Source organism: Delphinus delphis, chromosome 15 (genome assembly GCF_949987515.2).
Source record: "Delphinus delphis chromosome 15, mDelDel1.2, whole genome shotgun sequence".
Taxonomy (NCBI): Eukaryota; Metazoa; Chordata; class Mammalia; order Artiodactyla; family Delphinidae; genus Delphinus; species Delphinus delphis.
The window spans coordinates 61,945,323-61,967,490 of record NC_082697.1 but is presented as its reverse complement, the minus strand read 5'-3'; the positions used below and the strand labels follow the sequence as shown (position 1 = coordinate 61,967,490).

General features: G+C 46.3%; 1 protein-coding gene across 1 annotated transcript in view; it reads left to right on the top strand.

The window, feature by feature from the left end:
• ABCC6 (ATP binding cassette subfamily C member 6) overlaps positions 1–22,168 on the top strand; it is a 57,391-nt gene extending 35,223 nt beyond the window's left edge. Inside the window, exons 22-31 of the mRNA XM_060031812.1 lie at positions 885–1,092; positions 8,565–8,875; positions 10,982–11,181; positions 13,465–13,591; positions 14,697–14,798; positions 15,663–15,809; positions 17,684–17,842; positions 17,937–18,103; positions 19,954–20,148; positions 20,464–22,168. Coding sequence (XP_059887795.1) covers positions 885–1,092; positions 8,565–8,875; positions 10,982–11,181; positions 13,465–13,591; positions 14,697–14,798; positions 15,663–15,809; positions 17,684–17,842; positions 17,937–18,103; positions 19,954–20,148; positions 20,464–20,572 — 1,725 coding nt within the window. The 3' untranslated portion in view covers positions 20,573–22,168. The remainder of the gene's footprint in view (positions 1–884; positions 1,093–8,564; positions 8,876–10,981; positions 11,182–13,464; positions 13,592–14,696; positions 14,799–15,662; positions 15,810–17,683; positions 17,843–17,936; positions 18,104–19,953; positions 20,149–20,463) is intronic.

Here is a 22,168-nt window from a genome sequence, read left to right as displayed (position 1 = left end):
CACTGTGTGCCAGACAAAGTTTCTGCCTTGGTGGACCTTGCAGGCTAGTGGTGGGGGGCAGGGGAGAGAGTGAGAAAACAATTATGCTAATAAGCAAGGTGATATCAGGTAGTGATAAATGCTATAAACAAAATAAAGAAAGTGATGAGACAGGGACCGACCAAGGATCAGGGACCTGCTTGGATAGGATGCTCTGAGGAGTGACATTTGACATCCCTGAAGGATGCGAAGGAAGTAGCCATGGAAAGAGCAGGGGGAGGAGCATTCCAGGCAGAGGGAACAGCAGGGGCAGAGACTCTGAGGTGAGAAGGAGCTCAGGGTGCCAGAGAAAAGAAAGGGATCCCATGAAACCAGTGGATAGTGCGTAGACGGTAAGGTGAAAGAGTGTACAAGAGGTTTAGAATTTCTTCTCAGAGCAAGAGAAAGTCCAGGGCAGGTTAGCAACAGCAAGATGTTTTCAACAGCAAGTGGATGTTTTCAAAAGTTCACTCTGGCTGCAGCTGCATGGAGAATTTCAGATTTGTAGGAACCAGACTTTAAACAAGTGGCTTAACCTCTCTGTGCCTCAGTTTCCCTATCTGTCAGGTGGGAATTATGATGAGGATGGAGACACATGCTTGTCCCATAGTAGGTGTTCAATAAATCACTCCAAACTCAGAAAGTGCCACAGCCTGTCCCCTTTAAGGCTCCCACTGCCATCTGGGAGCCATAGAGGAAGGGGGTCCTGAGGCTGGGCGGGCCTGGAGGGGAGAGGATACTCCAGGTGGGAGGTATTGCATGGTGGTTCCATCTGCCCCACTGGCAAGTTTTGGGAGCCCCACCTGGCCTTTCCTCTCTCCCCCTGGGGTGTCTCTCTGCCCCCATCTCTCCTACGTGTGCTACAGGTGAAGGCTACCATGTACCTGACCTACCTACGAGCTGTGGGCACCCCGCTCTGCCTCCATGCACTTTTCCTCTTCCTATGCCAGCAAGTGGCCTCCTTCTGCCGTGGCTACTGGCTGAGCCTGTGGGCAGATGACCCAACCGTGGACGGACGGCAGACTCACGCAGCCCTGCGGGGCTGGGTCTTTGGGCTCCTGGGCTGCCTCCAAGGTACCCCTGCCAGCCTTCCTCACTCTCCATCCTCCAGCTCCACCCAAGGGTTTCTCAGGGCTCCTTCACCCACACCTCCCTGGCTCACCCTGTCCTTCCTGAACATCTGTGCAAATGTCCTGGGTCCAAACACAGACCTGCATCCTTAAGATGGGGCTGGGGAAGTGGGGGACATCCCTACTTTTACAGAAGCCTCAGAGTCTCTTCCAGCCTCATCAGCAAAGGCAGAATCTTGGCCTCCAGATGATGGGGCAGCTGAGCACTTAGGTGGGGCAGCAGGTCCACTGGACTCTGCCCCTCTCCCAAGCTGAGGACAGCCCCAAGTCTGACTGCTGGTGACTTCCAGCACCCCACCCCAATCCCATGCTTCTGCCACTGCCCCACCCCCATCCCCCATAGGAGGTAGAGCCCTGCATCACATCCCCACCATCATCTCCTCCCATCTTCTCTTCCTTTTTAAAAAATAGATTTATTTTTTTAGAGCAGTTTTACATTCACAGCAAAATTGAGCAGAAGGTACAGAGATTTCCCCACTCATCTATAACCTCCATCATTACCAACATCCCCCCACCAGAGTGGTACATTTGTTACAAATGAACCTATATCCACACATCCTAGTTAGCCAAAGTCTGCAGTTTTCATCAGGGTTCACTCTTGGTGTTGTACATTCCATGGGATGGACAAACGTATAATGACATATATCCACTGTTACAGTATCATACAGAATAGTTTCACTGCCCTAAAATTCTCTGTTCTCCACCTATTCATCTCTGTTTCACTGATCTCGTTGTCTATTCTTTCACCAATACCACAGAGTCTTTTCTTCCTGAGTTGTATACCATAATATTTCGTCCCAGTTTTGTTGATATAGTTGACTTACAGCACTGTGTAAGTTTAAGATGTAGAGCATAATGATTTGGCTTACCTACATCATGAAATGATGACCACAGTGAGTTTAGTGAACATCCGTCATCTCATATAAATATGAAATTAAAGAAATAGAAAAAACATTTCCTTGTGATGAGAACTCTTAGGATTTACTCTCTTAACAACTTTCATACATAGCACACAGCAGTGTTTATTATATTTATCATGTTATACATTACATTCCTAGTGCTTAGTTATTTTATAACTGCAAGTTTGTACCTTTTGACGGCCTGCATCCAGTTCCCCCTCCCCGCATTCCCCCGTCTCTGAGGGAACATATCCAAAAAAATATTACTAAGGCCAATGTCAAAGAGCATACTGCCTGTTTTCTTCTAAAAGTTTTATGGTTTCAGGTCTTATGTTTAAGCCTTTAATCCATTTTGAATTTATTTTTGTATATGGTATGAGAAAGTAGTCCAGTTTGATTCTTTTGCAGGTACCAGTTTGATTCTTTTGCATGTAGTGTCCATGTTTCCCAGTACCATTTATTGAAGAGGCTGTCTTTTTTTTTTTTAATCCAATCCAACCTTATGTCTTTTTTTTTAATTGGGGTATAGTTGTTTTACAATGTTGTGTTAGTTTCTCCTGTACAGTGAAGTAGAGTTCCCTGTGCTATACAGCAAGTTCTTATTAGTTATCTATTTTATACATATTAGTGTATATATGTCAATCCCAATCTCCCAATTCATCCCACCCCCACCCCCACCCCCGCTTTCCCCTCTTGGTGTCCATACGTTTGTTCTCTGCATCTGTGTCTCTATTTCTGCCTTGCAAACACCAGTTCATCTGTACCATTTTTCTAGATTCCACATATATGTGTTAATATACGATATTTGTTTTTCTCTTTCTGACTTACTTCACTCTGTATGACAGTCTCTAGGTCCATCCATGTCTCTACAAATGACCCAGTTTCCTTCCTTTTTATGGCTGAGTAATATTGAAGAGGGTATCTTTTCCCCATTGTATATTCTTGCATATTTTTTTGTAGATTAATTGCCCATATAATGTGGGTTTATTTCTGGGCTCTCTATTCTGTTCCATTGATCTGTGTGTCTGTTTTTGTGCCAGTACCATATGGTTTTGATGACTGTAACTTCGTAATATAGTTTGAAATCAGGGAGTGTGATACCTCCAGCTTTATTCTTCTTTCTCAAAATTGTTTTGGCCATTCAGGATCTTCTGTGTTTCCATACAAATTTTAGAATTATTTTTTTCTAATTCTGTGAAAAATGCCATTGGTATTTTGATAGGGATTGCATTGAACCTGTTGATTACCTTGGGTAGTATGAGGATTTTAACAATATTAATTCTTCCAATCCATGAGTATGGTATATCTTTCCATCTGTGTCATCTTCAGTTTCTTTCAACAGTGTCTTACAGTTTTCCAAGTAAAGGTCTTTTACCTCCTTAGCTAGATTTATTCTGAGATATTTTATTCTTTTTGATGCAACTGTACATGGGATTGTTAAATTCCTTTCTAATAGTTCACTGTTAGTGTATAGAAATGCAACATATTTCTGTATATTAAATTTGTATTCTGCAACTTTACTGAATTCATTGTTGGGTTCTAGTAGTTTTTTGGTGGCATCTTTAGGATTTTCTATGTATAGTATCATGTCATCTCTAAATGGTGAGTTTTACTTCTTCCTTTCCAATTTGGACTCCTTTTATTTCTTTTTCTTGTCTAATTGCTGTGGTTAAGACTTCCAATATTATGTTGAATAAAAATGGTGATAATGGGCATCCTTGTCTTGTTCCTGACCCTAGAGTAAATGCTTTGAGCTTTTCAACACAGTGTATGATGTTAGCTGTGGGCTTGTTGTGTATGGCCTTTATTATGTTGAGGTGTAGTCCCTCTGCTTTGTTGAGAATTTTTATCATAAATGGATGTTGTAGTTTGTCAAATGGTTTTTCCATACCTATTGAGATGATTGTGTGATTTTTACTCTTCAGTTTGTTAATGTGGTGTATCACATTGCTTGCTTTGTGGATATTAAACCATCTTTGCATCCCTGGGATAAATCCCACTTGATCATGGTGTATGGTCCTTTTAATGTATTGTTGAATTTGGTTTGCGAATATTTTGTTGAGAATTTTTGCATTTATGTTCACCAGTGATGTTGGCCTGTAATTTTCTTTTTTTGTTCTATCTTTGTCTGATTTTGGTATCTGGATGATGCTGGCCTTGTAGAATGATTTTGGAAGTGTTCGTTCCTCTGCAATTTTTTGAATAGTTTGATAAGGATATGTATTAACTTGTCTCTAAAGAGTCTGGACCATCTGGTTCTGGACTTTTTTTTTTTTATATTACTTATTCAATTTCATTCCTGGTAATTGGTCTGTTCATATTTTCTATTTCTTCCTGTTCAGTCTTGGGAGGTTGTACATTTCCAGGAATTTGTCCATTTCTTCTAGGTTGTCCATTTTATTGGCATATAATTGTTCATAGTCATCTATTATAATCATTTCCATTTGCATGGAATAGCTTTTTCCATCCCCTCACTTTCAATCTCTGTGTGTCTTTAGGTCTAAAATGAGTCTCTTGTAGGCAGCATACATGTGGGTCTTTTTTTATATCCACTCAGCCACTCTATGTCTTTTAATTGGAGCATTTAGTCCATTACATTTAATGTACTTACTGCCATTTTGTTCATTATTTTGGGGTTATTTTTATAGTTCTTTTCTGTTCCTTTCTTCTTCTTTTGTTCTCTTCCCATGTGATTTGATGACTATCTTTGGTGTTATTTTTGAATTTCTTTCTCTTTTTTTGTGTGTGTGTCTATTATAGGTTTTTGGTTTGTGGTTAGCATGTGGTTTAAATATAGCAATCCATATATGTGTGGGTTTTTTAAGTTGTTGATCTCTTAAGTTCGAAAGCATTTAACAACCTTGCTTTTTTTTTTTCCTCTCCCTGCCACATTTACTGTTTTTGACATCATATTTTACATCTTTTTGTTTTGTATATCCCTTAACTACTTATTGTGGATATAGATGATTTTATGACTTTCATCTTTTAATCTTCCTATTCGCGTTATATGTGGTTGGTTTAGACTTTTACTGTATATTTGCTTTTACCAATGAGATTTTTCCTTTCATACAGTTTGTATTTCTAGTTGTGGGCTTTCCTTTTTTTGCTGGCATATAGGAAAGTGATTGAATTTTTCATACTAACCTTGCATCCTGGAATGTTGCTATAATTGCTTATTAGTTTCAGGAGTTTTTGGTCAGTTCTTTTAGATTTTCTACATAGATGATCATGTGATCTGCAAACAAATACAGCTTTATTTCTTCCTTGGAAATCTGCATACCTTTTATTTCCTTATCTTATTGCATTAACTAGGACTTCTAGCAGGGTGTTGAAGAAGAGTGGTAAGAGGGGACATTCTTGCCTTGTTCCAGATCTTACTGGGAAAGCACCAAGCTTCTCACCATTAGGTTAGCTTCTCACCATTAGGTTTTTAATAGATATTCTTTATCAAGTTGAGGAAGTTCTCGATTCCTATTTTACTGAGAGAGGTTTTGGGTTTTGTTTTGGGGGGGGTGTTTTTGTTCATTTGTTTTATCATGAATAGGTACTGGATGTTGTCTAATCTTTTTCTGCATCTATTGATATGGTCAGGTGATTTTTCTTTTTTAGCCTATTGATGTGATAGATTACATTAATTGATTTTTCAGATTTTTAAAATATTTATTTATTTATTTGGCTGCACTGGGTCTTAGTTGTCACACGCAGGATCTTCATTGCCACATGCAAGATCTTCATTGTCGCAGGCGGGATCTTTAGTTGTGGCATGCAGGATCTAGTTCCCTGACCAGGGATCAAACCCGGGCCCCCTGCATTGGGAGCACGGAGTCTTAACAACTGGACCACCAGGGAAGTCCCAAATTTTCAAATGTTGAAGCAGCCTTGCATATCTGGGGTAAATTCCACCTGTTCATGATGTACGATTCTTTTCATACATTGTTGGATTTAATTTGCTAATATTTTGTTGAAGATTTTTACATGTACGTTCTTGAGAGATATTGGTCTATACAGTTTTCTTGTACTGTCTGTCTGATTTTGGTATTAGGAAATGTTGCCCTCATAGAATAAGTTAGAAAGTATTCCCTCAGCTTCAACCCTCTGAAAGAGAGTGTAGGGAATTGGTATAATTTCTCCTTAAATATTTGTTAGTGAACTCATCTGGGACTGGCAGTTCCTGTTTTGGAAAGTTATTAATTGTCACTTCAATTTCTTTAATAGTTATAGGCCTATTCAGATTGTCTATTTCTTCTTGCATAAGTTTTAGTAGATTGCGTCTATCAAGGAACTGGTCCATTTCTCCTAGGTTTTCAAATTTATGGGCAGAGAGTTGTTTGTGGTATTCCTTTTTTATACTTTTAATATCCATGGGATCTGTAGTGATGTCCCTTTTAAAATTTTTTCAGATATTAGTAATTTGTGTCTTCTCTCTTTCTTCTTAGCCTGGCTAGAAGCTTATCAATTTTCTGATCTTTTCAAAGAACTAGGCTTTGGTTTCATTGATTTCCTGTTTTCAATTTCACTGATTTCTACTGTAATTTTTATTGTTTCTTTTCTTCTGCTCACTTTGGATTCAATTTTCTCTTCTTTTTCTAGTTTCCTAAAGTAGAAGCTTAGACGATGGATTTTAGAGCTTTCTTTTTTCTAATATATATTTATTCAGTGCTAAACATTTCCCTCTAAGTACTGCTTTTATTACATGCCCAAAATTTGGTAAGTTGTGTTTTTATTTTCATTTAGTTCAAAATATTTTAAAATTGCTCATGAGGTTTCTTCTTTGACCCACGTGTTACTTAGAAATGTGTTAATATTCAAGTATTGGGGATTTTCCAGGTATTTGTTATTTCTAGTATAATTCCACGGTGGTCTAAGAACAGACATTGTAAAATTTCTCTTCTTTTAAATTTGTTAAGGTGTATTCTATAGTCCAGAATTGTGGTCTATCTTAGTGAATGTTTCATGTGAGCTTAGGAATTTGTGTTCTGCTGCTGTTAGATGAAGTGGTCTGTTTATGTCCATTATATCCAGTTGATTGATGGTGTTGTTGAGTTCATCTCTGTCCTTACTGATTTTCTCCCTGCTGGATTTTCTGCCTTTTCTGATAGAGGGGTGTTGAAATCTCCAGCTATGATAATGGATTCATTTATTTCTCCTTGCAGTTCTATCAGTTTTTGCCTCACATATTTTGATGCCCTTTTGTTAGGCAATACACATTAAGGATTGTTAAGTCTTCTTGAGTAACTGACCCCTTTATCATTATGTAATGCCCCTCTTTATCCCTGATAACTTTTCTTACTCTAAAGTCTGCTCTATTTGAGGTTAATATAGCTACAAACTATACAGGTATAATATACTAACTATTTAAAACTATATGTCTCAGACTAGCTTAAGCAACAAGAGAATTTATTGGCTTGTGGACTGGAATCCATAGGTAACTAGCTTGAGGTATGGCTGGATCCACAGGTCCAGCAAATACTGGAAGATTAGCTTCATTTTCTTCCTCTATGATAGCTTCCTGTCCAGGCAGGCTACTTCCCCTGGTGCTAACATAGTATCCCACAAAGTGAGTACCTCTTCCCAGAAGTCCCAGCAGAGTCCCAGGTCTCATTGGCCTGACTTGGGTCATGTGTTCACCCCGAGCCAACTGCAATGGTTCGGATTGGCTAGGGATGAAATTTTCCCCACCCCAGAAACAGAGAGTGAAGTTAGCTCTGTTCCAAGCACACAGATTGGCATTGGGAGGAAGGGGGTGTATTAGTTTCCTAGGGCTGCCATAAAACGGATTACCACAAACTTGGTAGCTTAGAACAACAGAAATTTTTATTCTCTCACAGTTCTGAAGCCAGAAGTCCAAAATCAAGGTGTCAGCAAAAATTGGTCCCTCTTGGAGGCTCTGAAGGAGAAACTGTCCCATGCCTTTCTCCTAGCTTCTGCTGGTTGCCAGCCATCCTTGGCATTCCTGGGCTTGTGGTGTATCACTCCAGTCTCTGTCTCCGTCTTCACATCATCTTCTTCTCTGTGTCTCTGTGTGTCCTCTCCTCTTCTTATAAGGACACTAGTCATCAGATTTAGAAGCCGCCCTAAATCCAGGATTTCACCTCAAGCTCTTTCACTAATAACATCTTCAAACGCCCTCTTTTTTTTTTTTTTTTTTGCGGTACGCGTGGCCTCTCTCGTTGCGGAGCACAGGCTCCGGACGCGCAGGCTCAGCGGCCATGGCTCACGGGCCCAGCCGCTCCGCAGCATGTGGGATCTTCCCAGACCGGGGCACGAACCCGTGTCCCCTGCATCGGCAGGCGGACTCTCAACCACTGTGCCATCAGGGAAGCCCCAAAGGCTGTCTTTCCAAATAAGGTCACATTCTGAGGTTCCTGGTGGACATGAATTTGGGGGGAGACACTATTTAACCCACTGCATGGTGGTCCCATCAAAGGATAAATCAGGGCGGCCAGTTCATAACATAGCCACCACAGGGTGATGGGGGTCTCCAGCCCTTATGCCTTGACCCCTTCTCTCTCCCCAGCAATCGGGCTCTTTGCCTCCATGGCCACAGTGCTCCTAGGAGGGATCCGGGCATCCAGCCTGCTCTTCCGGGGGCTCCTGTGGGACGTAGCACAGTCTCCTATTGGCTTCTTTGAGCGGACGCCCATTGGGAACCTGCTGAACCGCTTCTCCAAAGAGACAGACATAGTAGACGTGGACATCCCAGACAAATTCCGGTCTCTACTGATGTATGCCTTCGGACTCCTGGAGGTTGGCCTGGTGGTGACAGTGACCACCCCGCTGGCTGTCGTGGCCATTGTGCCACTGCTGCTCTTCTATGCTGGGTTTCAGGTAAGGGGAGGTTGGAGAGGCTCCTGGGGCCAGCCGAGGTCACCTCCACCAGTCCCCTGTCTCTGGGCAGGACTCAGTGTAAGAAGTTCTGCCCAGCTGGACATCTAGGAGCTGCCCCTAGAAGAATTCTCAGAGACAGAGACACCACAGTCTGTTTCTAACACTTACTCTCATCTCTGTCTCCCAAATGTTCACATCAAAGTTCTTAACGTCTAACAGTTTATCCTGCTGCTGTTGCTGAAATCAGCTCTCTCTTCCTCAGTGATCTGGAAACCAAGAAGGCATTGCAAGCTCTCAAAGACCGTTGTATTAGGCTCGACTCTTTCAGTTGCCAGAACCAGAGACCAACTTAAATTAGCTTAAACACAAGAACAGAATTAATGGCTTATGCTCCCAGGGTGCAGGGGGTCAGCTCTTACTAGGACGCTGTCACTCTTTCCATATCTTCCCTCAGTGGTTCTTGAAGTGTGGTATCAGACCAGCAGCATCAGTTTCACCTGGGAACTAGTTAGAAATGCACATTCTCAGGCCCCATTCAAGACCTACTGACTCAGATACTATGGAGCTGCGGCCCAGAAATCTGGGTTTTAATGAACCTTCCAGGTAATTCTGATGCATGCTAATATTTAAGAATCACTGGCTCAGCTCTGCTTGGCCTAACTTTGCACACACTCCTTTTCTAGGGGGCAGGTCTGATGGCCCCCTTGCAACCCTATACTCACAGCCTCCCACCTCAGCAACCCCCGACACAAAGCAACTTTTCTCCAGCTCAGCATTCACACATCCATCCCAGGGAAGATTCTGATTGGCCTTTCATGAGGCATGTGTCATCCCTGAGCTCATCACTGTGACCAAAGGAATAGTTTACTCTGCCTAGCAGGGCTGTGTCATGTGACTACCTCCATGACCAGGTCTCATGATTGACCGCCAACCCCCCATCCCCACCAAGGAAATCAGAAGTAGAAGAAACCATGGTAGCCAGACAAAAATCAGAAGTAGAAAAAACAAAACAAAACATGGTAGCCAGACAAAAACCATGGCCATCGCTGCCCTCCACAACTATCCCAAGTCTTTTCTATAGCCTCTTGACCTGGGGGAGGAACTGCTTCTCTAGAGCTTTGGAGTCGGACAGAGATGTGTTTGAATCCAGGTCCTGCCACTTGCTTGCTATAGAGGCTTAGACCAGCTGCTTAATCCCTCTGAGCCTCTGGTGTTCTTACCTATAAACTGTGAACGACCCTAATGCCCACCTCACAATGACTGAATACTGCAGTTGACCCTTGAACGACGTGGGGATTAGGGGCACTGACCCTCCTTGCAATTAAAAATCTGCTTAGAAGTTATAGCTGGCCCTCTGCATACACAGTTCCTCCATAGCCACAGATTCAACCAAGTGCAGAACGTAGCACTGTAGTATTTACTATTGAAAAGTATCCACAAATAAGTGGACCTGTGCAGTTCAAGCCCATGTTGTTCGAGGGTCAACTGTATTTGGAAAGCGCCTGGCATGCAGCCTGGGTGATCAGCAAATGCAGGTTCTTTCCTGCCTGCCAGCCGCAGACAGCTTCCAACCTCAAACCAAATAACGATATATATTGTTTGTGCGTCATGGTGTTCGCAGCACCTGGCATGTAACCTTCGAGTTAAGTGAATGAATTTGACTTGTCAAGCTGCCTTCCTTGCCCTTTGTGGCTTTGTTCCCACAATGACTGGCCCTAAGTGAAGCAGTTGGCCTTAGAGCTGAGAATGAGATATTTACTATAGACTAGGTCTATAGTAAATAGACCAGACTCCATCCTGGCCGTACATGAGAATCACTCGAAGGCTTTTTAAAAATTCCAAGGCCAAGGTGATGCCACCAGAGAGGTTGATGCCACCAGAGATTCTGATTCAATAGTTCGGGGGTGAGGCATTGGGAGTTTTTGAAGATTCTCAGGTGATTTTTAAAAAGACCCATGGAACTCTGATTCTACAAGGAAATTGGAGCCCAGAGAAGAGAAGCCACTGACCCAAGGTCACACAGCAAGCTGGTAACAGAGCTCCCTATGCTTCTCAAACTGTCTCTCTGTGTTTGTGACCTCTCTGCTCCCCACTGTCCCACTTCAGAGCCTGTATGTGGCCAGCTCATGCCAGCTCAGACGCCTGGAATCAGCCAGGTACTCATCCGTGTGTTCCCATGTGGCCGAGACATTCCAGGGCGGAGCAGTGGTCAGGGCCTTCCGGGTCCAGGGCTGCTTTGTGGCTCAGAACGACGCACACATGGATGAAAGCCAGAGAGTCAGTTTCCCGCGGCTGGTGGCTGACAGGTAGGAAGGGGGCAGAGAAGAACCTATAATCCTTCTGTGTCCCCAGAGGATGAGACCTAAGGTCATACTGTGTGGTCAGAGAGGTCACGTGGCCTGCTCAAGGTCACACAGCGAGTCGAGGGTAAAGCAGAGCCTAGACCCCATGGGTGCACATGGCTCACAGTGTGAGCAGATGGACCTTGGCCTGAGGGATCCCCAACCACAGATGGGCAGGAAGTACAGGTGTCAGCAAAAGGGAAGAAGCCTCTGTTGCCAGGCCACTAGACCAGCCTCTGTTGCCTTGGTGACAAAGGAGCTACATAAGCATCCTCGGCCTCCTTTCGGTACTAAGCAAGAATAAGAACACAAGTTTTGAGCACAGACAGACACAGGTGCAAATCCCAGCTCTGCAACTTACTAGCTGGATGATCTTGGGCAAGTCACATAACCTCTCTGAGCCTCATTTGTCAAAGTGAGTTTGCACTCATGGAGTGGCTACTGAGATTAAACAAATACACTCACAGCTAATCCTTGTAATGTGCTTACCACATGCCCAGCACAGTCCTCAGCATCCTCTGTGGATTAATTTATTTAATCCTATTAACAACTCCACCAGGCAGAGACCCTTTTATAGATGATGAATCTTAGGCACAGAGAGATTTAGGAACTTGCCCAGGGCCACACTGCAAATACATGGTGGAGTGAGGATTTGAATCCAGTCAGTCTGGTGCCAGAGTGTGGAGAGGGTCAAGCACACAGTGGGTGTGAATTCAATAAATGTCAGTTCCTTCCTTCTTTCTGCCCAGATCTCCAGCCAGCTGGGGCTATGAGGCCCTGCAGCTGTGGGCAGTGTCTCAATGCCATATGCCTTCTGGGTGAGCTGCCCTGCCCCTTCCTGGGGTCCTAGCCTAGGGAGGAGGGACCTTACAAACATTTACAAAGCACCTACTTTGTGGAAGGGTCAATGATTTCTGCGCCATATACGATGGGTGTATCTCATTTAATCCTCACAACTATAACGAGCCAGACGTTACTTCATCCCACAGATGGGTAAACTGGGGTTCGGAGAAGTGAAGGGACTCCCCCAAGGTCAGCCATCTAGGAAGTGGCAGACCCTCAGTCAGGCAGATGTGGCTTCAAATCCCGGTGTTTGTTATGTTTGTGGACTTGGGCAAGTACCTAACCCTTCTGGTGTCCTCATCTGTCCAATGGGGACAACAGTCCTCCCATCGTGGGGTTGTTAAGAGGACTAGGTGTTATATGCAGTGAAGCCCAGAGTTCCCTGAAGACAGGGATTTTTATCTGTTTGGTTTGCGGCTGTGTCCCCAGCATCTCCAGCATGCATGGCACACAGTAGGTGCTGAATACATATCTGCTGAATGAATGCATGAATGAATGGTCAAGTAGGAATTCAATAAAAGGAAAAAGAAGTAGGAATTCAATTTCCTCATCCATTCAATATGTATTTGTTGAGAACCTACTACGTGCTCAGTCCTGTGCTGGGTCCTGGGGACAGAGCCATGAACAAGACAAAAGTTGATGGACTTCCCTGCTGGTGCAGTAGTTAAGAATCCACATGCCAGTGCAGGTGACACAGGTTCGAGCCCTGGGCCGGGAAGATCCCACATGACGCGGACCAACTAAGCCCATGCGCCACAACTACTGAGTCTGCACTCTAGAGTCCACGAGCCAAAACTACTGAAGCCCACGTGCCACAACTACTGAAGCCCGCACGCCTACAGCCCATGCTCCGCGACAAGAGAAGCCACCGCAATAAGCCCGCGCATCTCAACGAGGAGTGGCCCCCACACGCTGCAACTAGAGGAAGCCCACGCACAGCAATGAAGACCCAATGCAGCCAAAAATGAAATATTAATTAATTAGTTAATTAAAAAAAAAGACAAAGTTGCTGCCCTCATGAGCCTGCTGATGCAGGCCGACAGTCAAGGACTGATTAACTAGTTTAGCTATACAGAGTGATAAAAGGGAGGAGTCGTCCTGAGGGCTCTCTGAGGAGGTGAGGCTTGAGCTGGCTGTGTGAGGGTAAGATGTTGGCCATGTGAAGAAGGAGGTCGGATTCAGGCAGGGGGAACACAGGGGACATGGCTTGGCATAGCCTGGGGACAGAAAAGTGGCAGCACAGCAGAGCTTACTTGAGCACCTACTGTGGGGCCTGGGTGTGGAGGAGACCATTGCCGGGACCCCATGGGCACTCGAGCCGGCATGCTGTCCAGGCCTTGTGCCCAGGGAGGCAGGTAGCACAGAGAGGCCCCACTGACCCCACTCTTACCTGTCCCCTCGCAGGTGGCTCGCTTCCAACCTGGAGCTCGTGGGGAATGGGCTGGTGTTTGCGGCCGCCCTGTGCGCAGTCCTGAGCAAGGCCCACCTCAGCCCCGGCCTCGTGGGCTTCTCTGTCTCAGCCGCCCTGCAGGTACTTCCGACACCCCAACCTGGGCTCTGGGGTGCGGGCAGAATGGACACAGACCTCCGCCAGTGGGACCTTCAAGGACCTGAGTCCAAACTACCAACCAGTGAGGAAGACACGGCTCTGCAAGAGCCTAGGCTGGACCTTGGAGCCTCGCTGTGCTCCTCTGAAAAATGGGCAGTAATCCCTTCACTTCAGACACTATAAAGACTCATTGAGATAAAGTAGACAGAGTCCATTTCCAGTGCATTGTTAACGTTTTGTTAACTATTAATAACAATATTTAATGTCAGGTTATGACATCTGTAAAGGAAAAAATATATATATATATATACATATATGTAAATAGCATTCATTATGAATGAGACATTGTTCTAAGAGCTTTATAAATATTAGCTCATTTAATCCTGCCCACAAGCCCACCAGGGGTACTATTACTGTCCTCATTTTACAGTTGAGGCAACTAAGCTTAAGGCTAAAGCAAGTAACAGGAGGGAACATGATTGGGGGGAGGGTGCTTTTCTTTTGCATGGCCCAGAAGACCTCTCTGAGAAGGGGGCTTGAGATCTGTGGCCTAAAGGAAGTGGGGGAATAGGGGAGGAGCAGTCCTGGTGGAGGGAACAGCAGGAGGAAAGGCCCTGCGATGGCGGGAGGGGTGCGACTGGTGTGTTAGAGGAACAACAAGAAAGCGGTGTGGCTGGAGAGAGTGTGAGGACAAAACTGGAGGGAAATGAGGTTGGGAAGGGGTGGGGGCAGGGCGAGCAGACTCTGGGGAGGAGCTTGGTGTGGTACCAAGTGGGAAATCAGTGTTAAGTGGAGGGAAACCTCTCTGAATGGAAGTCTTTGGGCTGGATCCTGCTGGGTGTCCTTGAGAGGGCCACACACCTTCTCTGGTCCTGTCTCCCTACCTGTTTCAAGAAGGGTTGGATAAGCTGATGTCCGAGGGCTCCTTTCTGGTCCATATACTCCAGTTCAACTAAAGGAAAAGAGGGATCCTTGTGGCTACAGCCAAATTCTGCCCCCTCGTCTGCTCCGGGTCCCGCCTCCCAGCCCCTGCCTCACCTGTGGGGTGGCCTTGCTGAAGCTGTCCTGAGGTGTCTTCTCGAACCAGGTGACCCAGACGCTGCAGTGGGCTGTTCGCAGCTGGACAGACCTGGAGAGCAGCATCGTGTCGGTGGAACGATTGAAGGACTACGCCCAGACGCCCAAGGAGGTGATGGGCAAGAGATGGAGGGGGAGCGGGCACCATCCAGGACTTACAGCAGAGGACGGTGGACCCATGTTGACATCTGCCACCGGCTTTAGAGCCCCCACCACTGCAGACTGCAGTCACAGCCAAGGTGGCAGGAATGGTTAAGAGGGTAGGGTCTGAGACGAGGTCAAATCCTGGTTCCTCTGAATGGCAAGGCAGGGCACTCTGAGTGACAGGGGACCAGGAGTAACAGCAACATGACAGTAACATAACAGCAGCTTGGTAGCAACATTATAGAAACATGACAGCAGCACAACAGTAACACGATAGCACTACTGAAACAGAACAGCAGGAACAGTAGAGAAACATAGCAGCAACGTAACGGTGCTGGGTGTACTAGGAGGTCATCCCACAATAAAGGACTTCATACAGTGTCTGGCACACCGCAAACACTCAATACATGTCCACACTCTAATTAGCCCCATTTCACAGATGGGGAAACCAAGGCTCAAGGGAGTGGAGTGACCTGTTCAAGGTCACAGGAATAGCAAATGGCAGCACTGGTCTCCCCACTGCACAGACTTGCCCTTTTCCCTAAAAGGAGAGTGTCTACCTCTACTAGCGAAAGAGAGAATATTTGAAAATTAATAATGGCTAATAACAAAAATAGATAAAGAGTAGCCAACATCATTATTTTTTTATTTTCACTATACCAAATATTATTTGTTTTTAGCCTTGCTGCATTCCATGCCCCATAACAACCCTGTAAAGTAGCAGTAAATAAGCCCACTTTACAGAAGAGGAAACTGAGGGTCAGAGAGGCAGGCTCTTTTGTGAGAAGCCTGGAGAAAGGCTCCTCTGACCCAATGTCCCCTCCTGCCCTAGGCACCCTGGAGGCCGGCCACCTGTGCGGCCCGGCCCCCCTGGCCTTGTGGGGGGCAGATCGAGTTCCGGGACTTTGGGCTGAGATACCGACCCGAGCTCCCGCTGGCCGTGCGGGGAGTGTCCTTCAAGATCCACGCAGGAGAGAAGGTGAGCGGCTCACCTACAACTTCCTCCTCGTGGTGGCCAGGCCACAGGGCGGCTGGAGAGGCCTCAGGGCCGTGGCCAGGCTGGGCATCACCCAGAGTCCAGGTCCTGAGCACCGGCTGCCTGCTCCACGTCCGCACCTCAGGTCCCCCAGTCTTCAGACCCACCACGCCCTAAAGGGAACTTATCATCTTCCCCAAACCTGCTTCCATCTTGGTGAAACCCACCCACCTTGGTGTCCCAGATGAGGAGGCATCACCCCAACTTCTTTCTTCTTTCTCTATCATTAGTTGAACACCTACTATGTGCTGGGTGAGGTGCTGAATGTTCCACATACTTATCCAGTTTGCATGGGCTCAGTTCCTTGCTTTGCCGTGCCTGACTTTGGACAAGTCACTGCATGCCTTGGTCTCAGTTTCCCATCTGTAAAGTGGGAATAATAATGTCAACCTCATAGAGTTGTTGAGAAGTTTACCTGGGTTAATACATAGAAACTGCCTGGAACAGTGCCTGGCACATAGCAAATGCTACAGAAGTGCTCACCAATGCTTTTATTCATTATTATTTGCATTTTCACTCTGACAACACACCTAATATCACCTCATTTACAGATGATTAGTCAGGCTGCTTCATTGAATCCTTCTCTGCCCTCCCCACCTGGTGACACTTCCTCCCTGCCCTCCCCTCCACTGCTCCAGGCCCTCAGCTTCCTGTTTCACCCCCTCCAATCTATTCTCCTGTGATCTTGATTTGAGCATGTCATTTCCCTGCTCCAGACCTTCCTCTCTCTCCCAGCTTCCTTCTGGTAAAGCCCAAACTCCTGAGCTTGGCATTCAAGGCCCTTTCTCCACTTCATTCATTGCCCTGCCAGGGCTTAGCCAACATTTGTGGAGCAGCAGCCTCTGGGCCAGGTGGGTACATGGTGCTGCCCTCGAGGAGCTTACAGGCTAGCAGTTGGTGTGGTTCACCCGGCATCTTCCCCCTCCCTGAACTCCTAGTCATCCTTCAAGATTCCACTCAAGTATCTTCTCCTCCATGAAGCCTTCTCTGATTACCCCATCAACCTCCATCCCAGGCAACATGAACAGCAGCACCTCCATGCTTACCTCCATTGCTGCAGGCCAGAGCCTGGTTATAGAGAGTGCTTGTTCATCACACTGTATTCAAGTTTACTCAGGTGCACTGTTTCCAAGACCAGATGGTGAGCCCTTTGGAGCAAGGACTCCTTAATTTCTGTATTCCTGGTGCCTAAAAGAGTGCCTGTCATACAGTGGGCGACACACATGCTTCGTTCACTTATTAAACAAAGAGTGTTGAACCCCCACCAAGTGTCAAGGAAGGATGGGGGATGGATAGAAAGATGGGCAGATAGATGGAAGGATGAAGGATGGATGGCTGGGATTGGGGGCTGGATGGAAAGAAGAAAGAGGCATGGATGGAAGGATGAATGGATGGATAGGATGGAGTGGAAGAAAGGATGAGAGATGGAAGGCAGGATAGGAATATGGATGGAAGGATGGTGTGTGGAAGGAAGGATGAAGGACAGAGGGAAGGATGAGGGTATGGATGGAAGGAAGGGGAAGGATGAAGGAATAGGAGGAAGGGTGGGGAAGTGGATGAAAAGATGGGAGAGGTGTATCAGGATGAGGGGAAGATAGAGAAGAATGCACAGACAGAAGGTTGGATGGATTGATGAATGGATATATGGACAGATGGACAGATGGAAGGATGGATGCTCAAAGGATGATGGATAGATGGATGGGTCTTGGGTGCAGGGGAAACATCTAGCAAAGACATGCCCAGGAACCCTGCGGGCTATGGCCTGCCTTCTGGCCGGGCCTGGTCAGAATGGGCCTTACTCCCCCATCCCCCGGCAGGTGGGCATCGTCGGCAGGACAGGGGCAGGAAAGTCCTCCCTGGCTGGGGGCCTGCTGCGGCTCCTAGAGGCGGCTGAGGGCGGGATCTGGATCGACGGGGTCCCCATCGCCCAAGTGGGGCTGCACACACTTCGGTCCAGGATCACCATCATCCCCCAGGTGAGGCCTGGGGAGGGGTGGGCAGAGGTGGGGGGAGGGGGATAGGTGGGAGGCATGGCTGGCCCAGCTCTGACCCACTGTCCCTTCCGGCCAGGACCCCATCCTGTTCCCCGGCTCTCTGCGAATGAACCTCGACATGCTACACGAGCACTCAGACGAAGCCATCTGGGCGGCCCTGGAGACGGTGCAGCTCAGAGCCGCGGTGGCCAGCCTGCCCGGCCAGCTGCACTATGAGTGTGCCGACCAAGGCGACAACCTGAGGTAGGGTCGCCGCACCCCAGCCAAACCCTGTGAGATGCTGGGGGAGAGGCAGGTGTGGCCAAGGTCCCCCCCAGGGTAATATGCCCTGGAAGTCACCTCCCCACATAGGATGATCAACCCCATTCTATTCCTAATCACAGTACAAATCCCATCCCTCATCAGCCGTTCCAAACTCCAACACAATCTCTGAATATCAAGAGATATTTTTTCTTTTTCCTAAATTTGTTTCTAAGTTTATTTGGTGGCAAAACTCAACCTCTACTGACACGAGGCTACTTCTGGTCTGTATTTATCTCACTCAGCATTTATTTTGCTGCAAAGATACTGTGTTTGATATTGGGTGCTAACCCCACGCTCACTGGGGTCGTCAAGTAACATAGGGTGTACGCCTTTAAAAGCTTTAAGAAATCGTAGTAAAATACACATAGCATCTTAACCATTTTTTAGTGTCCAATTCCATAGTGTTCAGTACATTCACATCATTGTGCAATAAACCTCCAGAACCTTTTCATTTTGTGAAACCGAAATTCTGTAGCCATTAAACAACAATTCTTTATTCTTCCCTCCCACCAGCCCCCATTTCACTTTGTTTCTCTAGGTACTTCATTTAGGTGGAATATTATAGTATTTGTCTTTTTGTGACTGGCTTATCTCACACAGCATAATGTCCTCCGTGTTCATCCATGATGTAACATGTGCCAGAATTTCCTCCAGTTTTAAGGCTGAATAATATTCCATTGTATGGATAGACCACATTTTTCTTATCCGTTCATCCATTGATGGACGCTTGGGTTGTTTCTACCTTTTGGCTATTGTGAATAGTGCTGCTGTGAACACAGATGTACAGGTGTGTGCCTTTTTAAAAGTCAAGACATTCTGGATTCTAAAACCCACCTGACCCAGAAGATGTTAGGGTGAGGGACCGTGGGTGGTAATGGCACTAGAAGGGCAGCAGGGCTTGGTAGCCAGGAGCATAGACATAGTTGTAGGATCTTGGGCAGGTTGCTTAATCTTCAGTGCCTCAGTTTCCTTATCTGTAAAATGGGAATAATAGTTAGAACCTGCCTATCTGTGCAAGGATTAAATGAGTGCTATGTGTAAAGTTGTTGCAACAGTGCCTGGCATGTAAGAAATATTCATTTCAATATTCATTTTAATCCTCAAAGCTGCACTTTCACTAATCCCATTTCACAGAATTGGAATCTGAGGCTTGAGAGTTGCCAACTCACCTACCCCATAAGTGGTGAGTCTGGAGCAAAGCCCAGGCACCTGACACCCACATGGCCGTAGTAGGTCCTGGTTCCCTAAAGGGTTTACTCTGAGGAAGCTGAACATGGCAGGAAACAGCCCCAAACACCCTTGAGTCTCCAGGCTCTGGGGGCTCACTGACTGTGTGACCTTGACTCTCAACTTTCTCATCTGTAACTGGAGTAAAAGAAGGGTTTACTCTGTGACATGCATGGCTTTTATATGATTTGTCTTATCCTCACAACCCAGTGTGGAAGGACTCATTGACACAATACCTACCTTTGTGGTCTTTATGAGTTAATATACATAAGCATATAGGATGTGTCTGGCACATAGTGAAGACCACAGAATAGAAACAGAGATAGCCATTGCACAGATGGGGAAACTGAGGCCCAGAGGGTTTCAATGACTTGCCTAATGTCACTCTGCTCAAAAATGGCAGGATGGGGATTCCTACCAGCTCTGTAGACTAGGGACCCACGTCTGGGGACACACAGGCACACATCCCCCACTCCCGCAGCTGCCATGAGGACACATTTGTGGGCACCCCCTGCAGGTCAGTCCTGATGTGCAAACATCTGGCCTGTCCCACTCATTCCCAGCTTAGGCCAGAAGCAGCTCCTGTGTCTGGCACGTGCCCTTCTCCGGAAAACCCAGATCCTCATCCTGGATGAGGCCACGGCTGCTGTGGACCCGGGGACGGAGCGCCAGATGCAGGCCGCCCTGGGGAGCTGGTTTGCGCAGTGCACGGTACTACTCATCGCCCACCGCCTGCGCTCCGTGCTGGACTGTGCCAGGTAGGCCCCCACACCCCACCCCTCGCAGCTGGCCCCCAGGGCACCCCTGCAGGCAGAGGAAGGCATCAGGGTTTAGAGCTGGAAGGGCACTGGAATAGATTATGAAGTGCCCGTTGTACAGGTGGCAAGACTGATGCCCACAGGGGAAGGATAAGCCCGAAGACACATGCCCAGCAGATGCTTCCAACTGGGCCGTCGGGGTCAGTAAGCCGCGTGGAAGCCCAGACTTGCTTAGAGCAGACACACTGGGCATTCAGAGCGGCCAAGACCCTGGGCTGGGGTCCAAAGAGCTGGCTGTGTCCCTCTCCCTTGCAGGGTGCTGGTCATGGACGAGGGGCAGCTGGCAGAGAGCGGCAGCCCGGCCCAGCTGCTGGCCCAGAGGGGCCTGTTTTACAGGCTGGCGCAGGAGTCAGGCCTGGTCTGAGCCCAGCCCCTGGATCCTCCTCCCGCCCCACCAACCCGGAGAGTCTGCCAGGCCCTGGAGACACAGTGACCCGGGGTCATCAGTGGCCCCATGGAATTGAGTCTAGACCCCTCTCTGCTCTCTGGGAGGAGAAAATGCCCGATCACCCCAGACCCAAGAGGACACAGCAACCCACAGGTCGGCCTGATCAGGGCTCATCCAGCCCCATCTACCCTGGAGCCAAAGTCGACAGCAGCTCTCTGCCCTGGTTGCCCACTGGACTCACCTGGGGACCCCAAAAAACTGCCTGTGCCCAGGCTCCACCATAGACCAATGAAATGAGAATCCCTGGGGCTGGGGCTGGAACAATGGTGTGTGTACCTTTTACAGAGTAACCTTTTATTTTGAGATGATTGTAGATTGACAAGCAGTAAAAAATAATCCAGAAAACTACTTGTGTACCCTTTACTACTTTTCCCCAATAAGAACATCTTTTTTATTTTTGAAGTATAGTTGATTGACAATGTGATAATTACTGCTGTACAGCAAAGTGATTCAGTCATACATATATATATACATTCTTTTTAAAAATATTCTTTTCCACTATGTTTTATCATAGGATATGGAATATAGTTCCCTGTGCTCTACAGCAGGACCTTGTTGTTTATCCATTCCATATATAAAAGCTTACATCTGCTCACCCCAACCTCCCGCTCCATCCCTCCCCCTTGGCAGAGTCTGTTCTCTATGTCCATGATTCTGTTTCATAGATGGGTTCATGTGTGTCATACTTTAGATTCCACATATAAGTGACACCATATGGTATTTGTCTTTCTCTTCTGACTTACTTCACTTAGTATGATAATCTCTAGTTGCATCCATGTTGACGCAAATGGCATTATTTCATTCTTTGTTATGGCTGAGTAATATTCCATTGTATATATGTACCACATCTTTTTTTATCCATTTATCTGTCGATGGACATTTAGGTTGTTTCCATGTCTTGGCTATTGTGAATAGTGCTGCTATGAACATAGGGGTACATGTATCTTTTTGAATTATAGTTTTGTCCAGATATATACTCAGGAGTGGGACTGCTGGATCATATGGTAATTTTATTTTTAGTTTTCTGAGGAACCTCCATACTGTTTTCCACAGTGGCTGCACCAACTTACATTCCCACCAACAGTGTAGGAAGGTTCCCTTTTCTCCACATCCTCTCCAGCATTTGTTATTTGTAGACTTTTTAATGATGGCCATTCTGACTGGTGTGAGGTGGTACCGCATTTTGATTTGCATTTCTCTAATATTTAGCAATGTTGAGCATCTTTTCATGTGCCTATTGGCCATTTGTATTTCTTCTCTGGAGAAATGTCTATTTAGGTCTTCTGCCCATTTTTGGATTGGGTTGTTTTGGGGTTTTTTGTTGTTGAGTTGTATGAGCTGTGTGTGTATTTTGGAAATTAAGCCCTTGTTGGTTGCAGCATTTGCAAATGTTTTCTTCATTCTGTAGGTTGTCTTCTCCTTTTGCTTATGGTTTCCTTTGCTGTGCAAAAGCTTGTAAATTGATTAGGTCTCATTTGTTCATTTTTGTTTTCATTTCTATTGCCTTGGGAG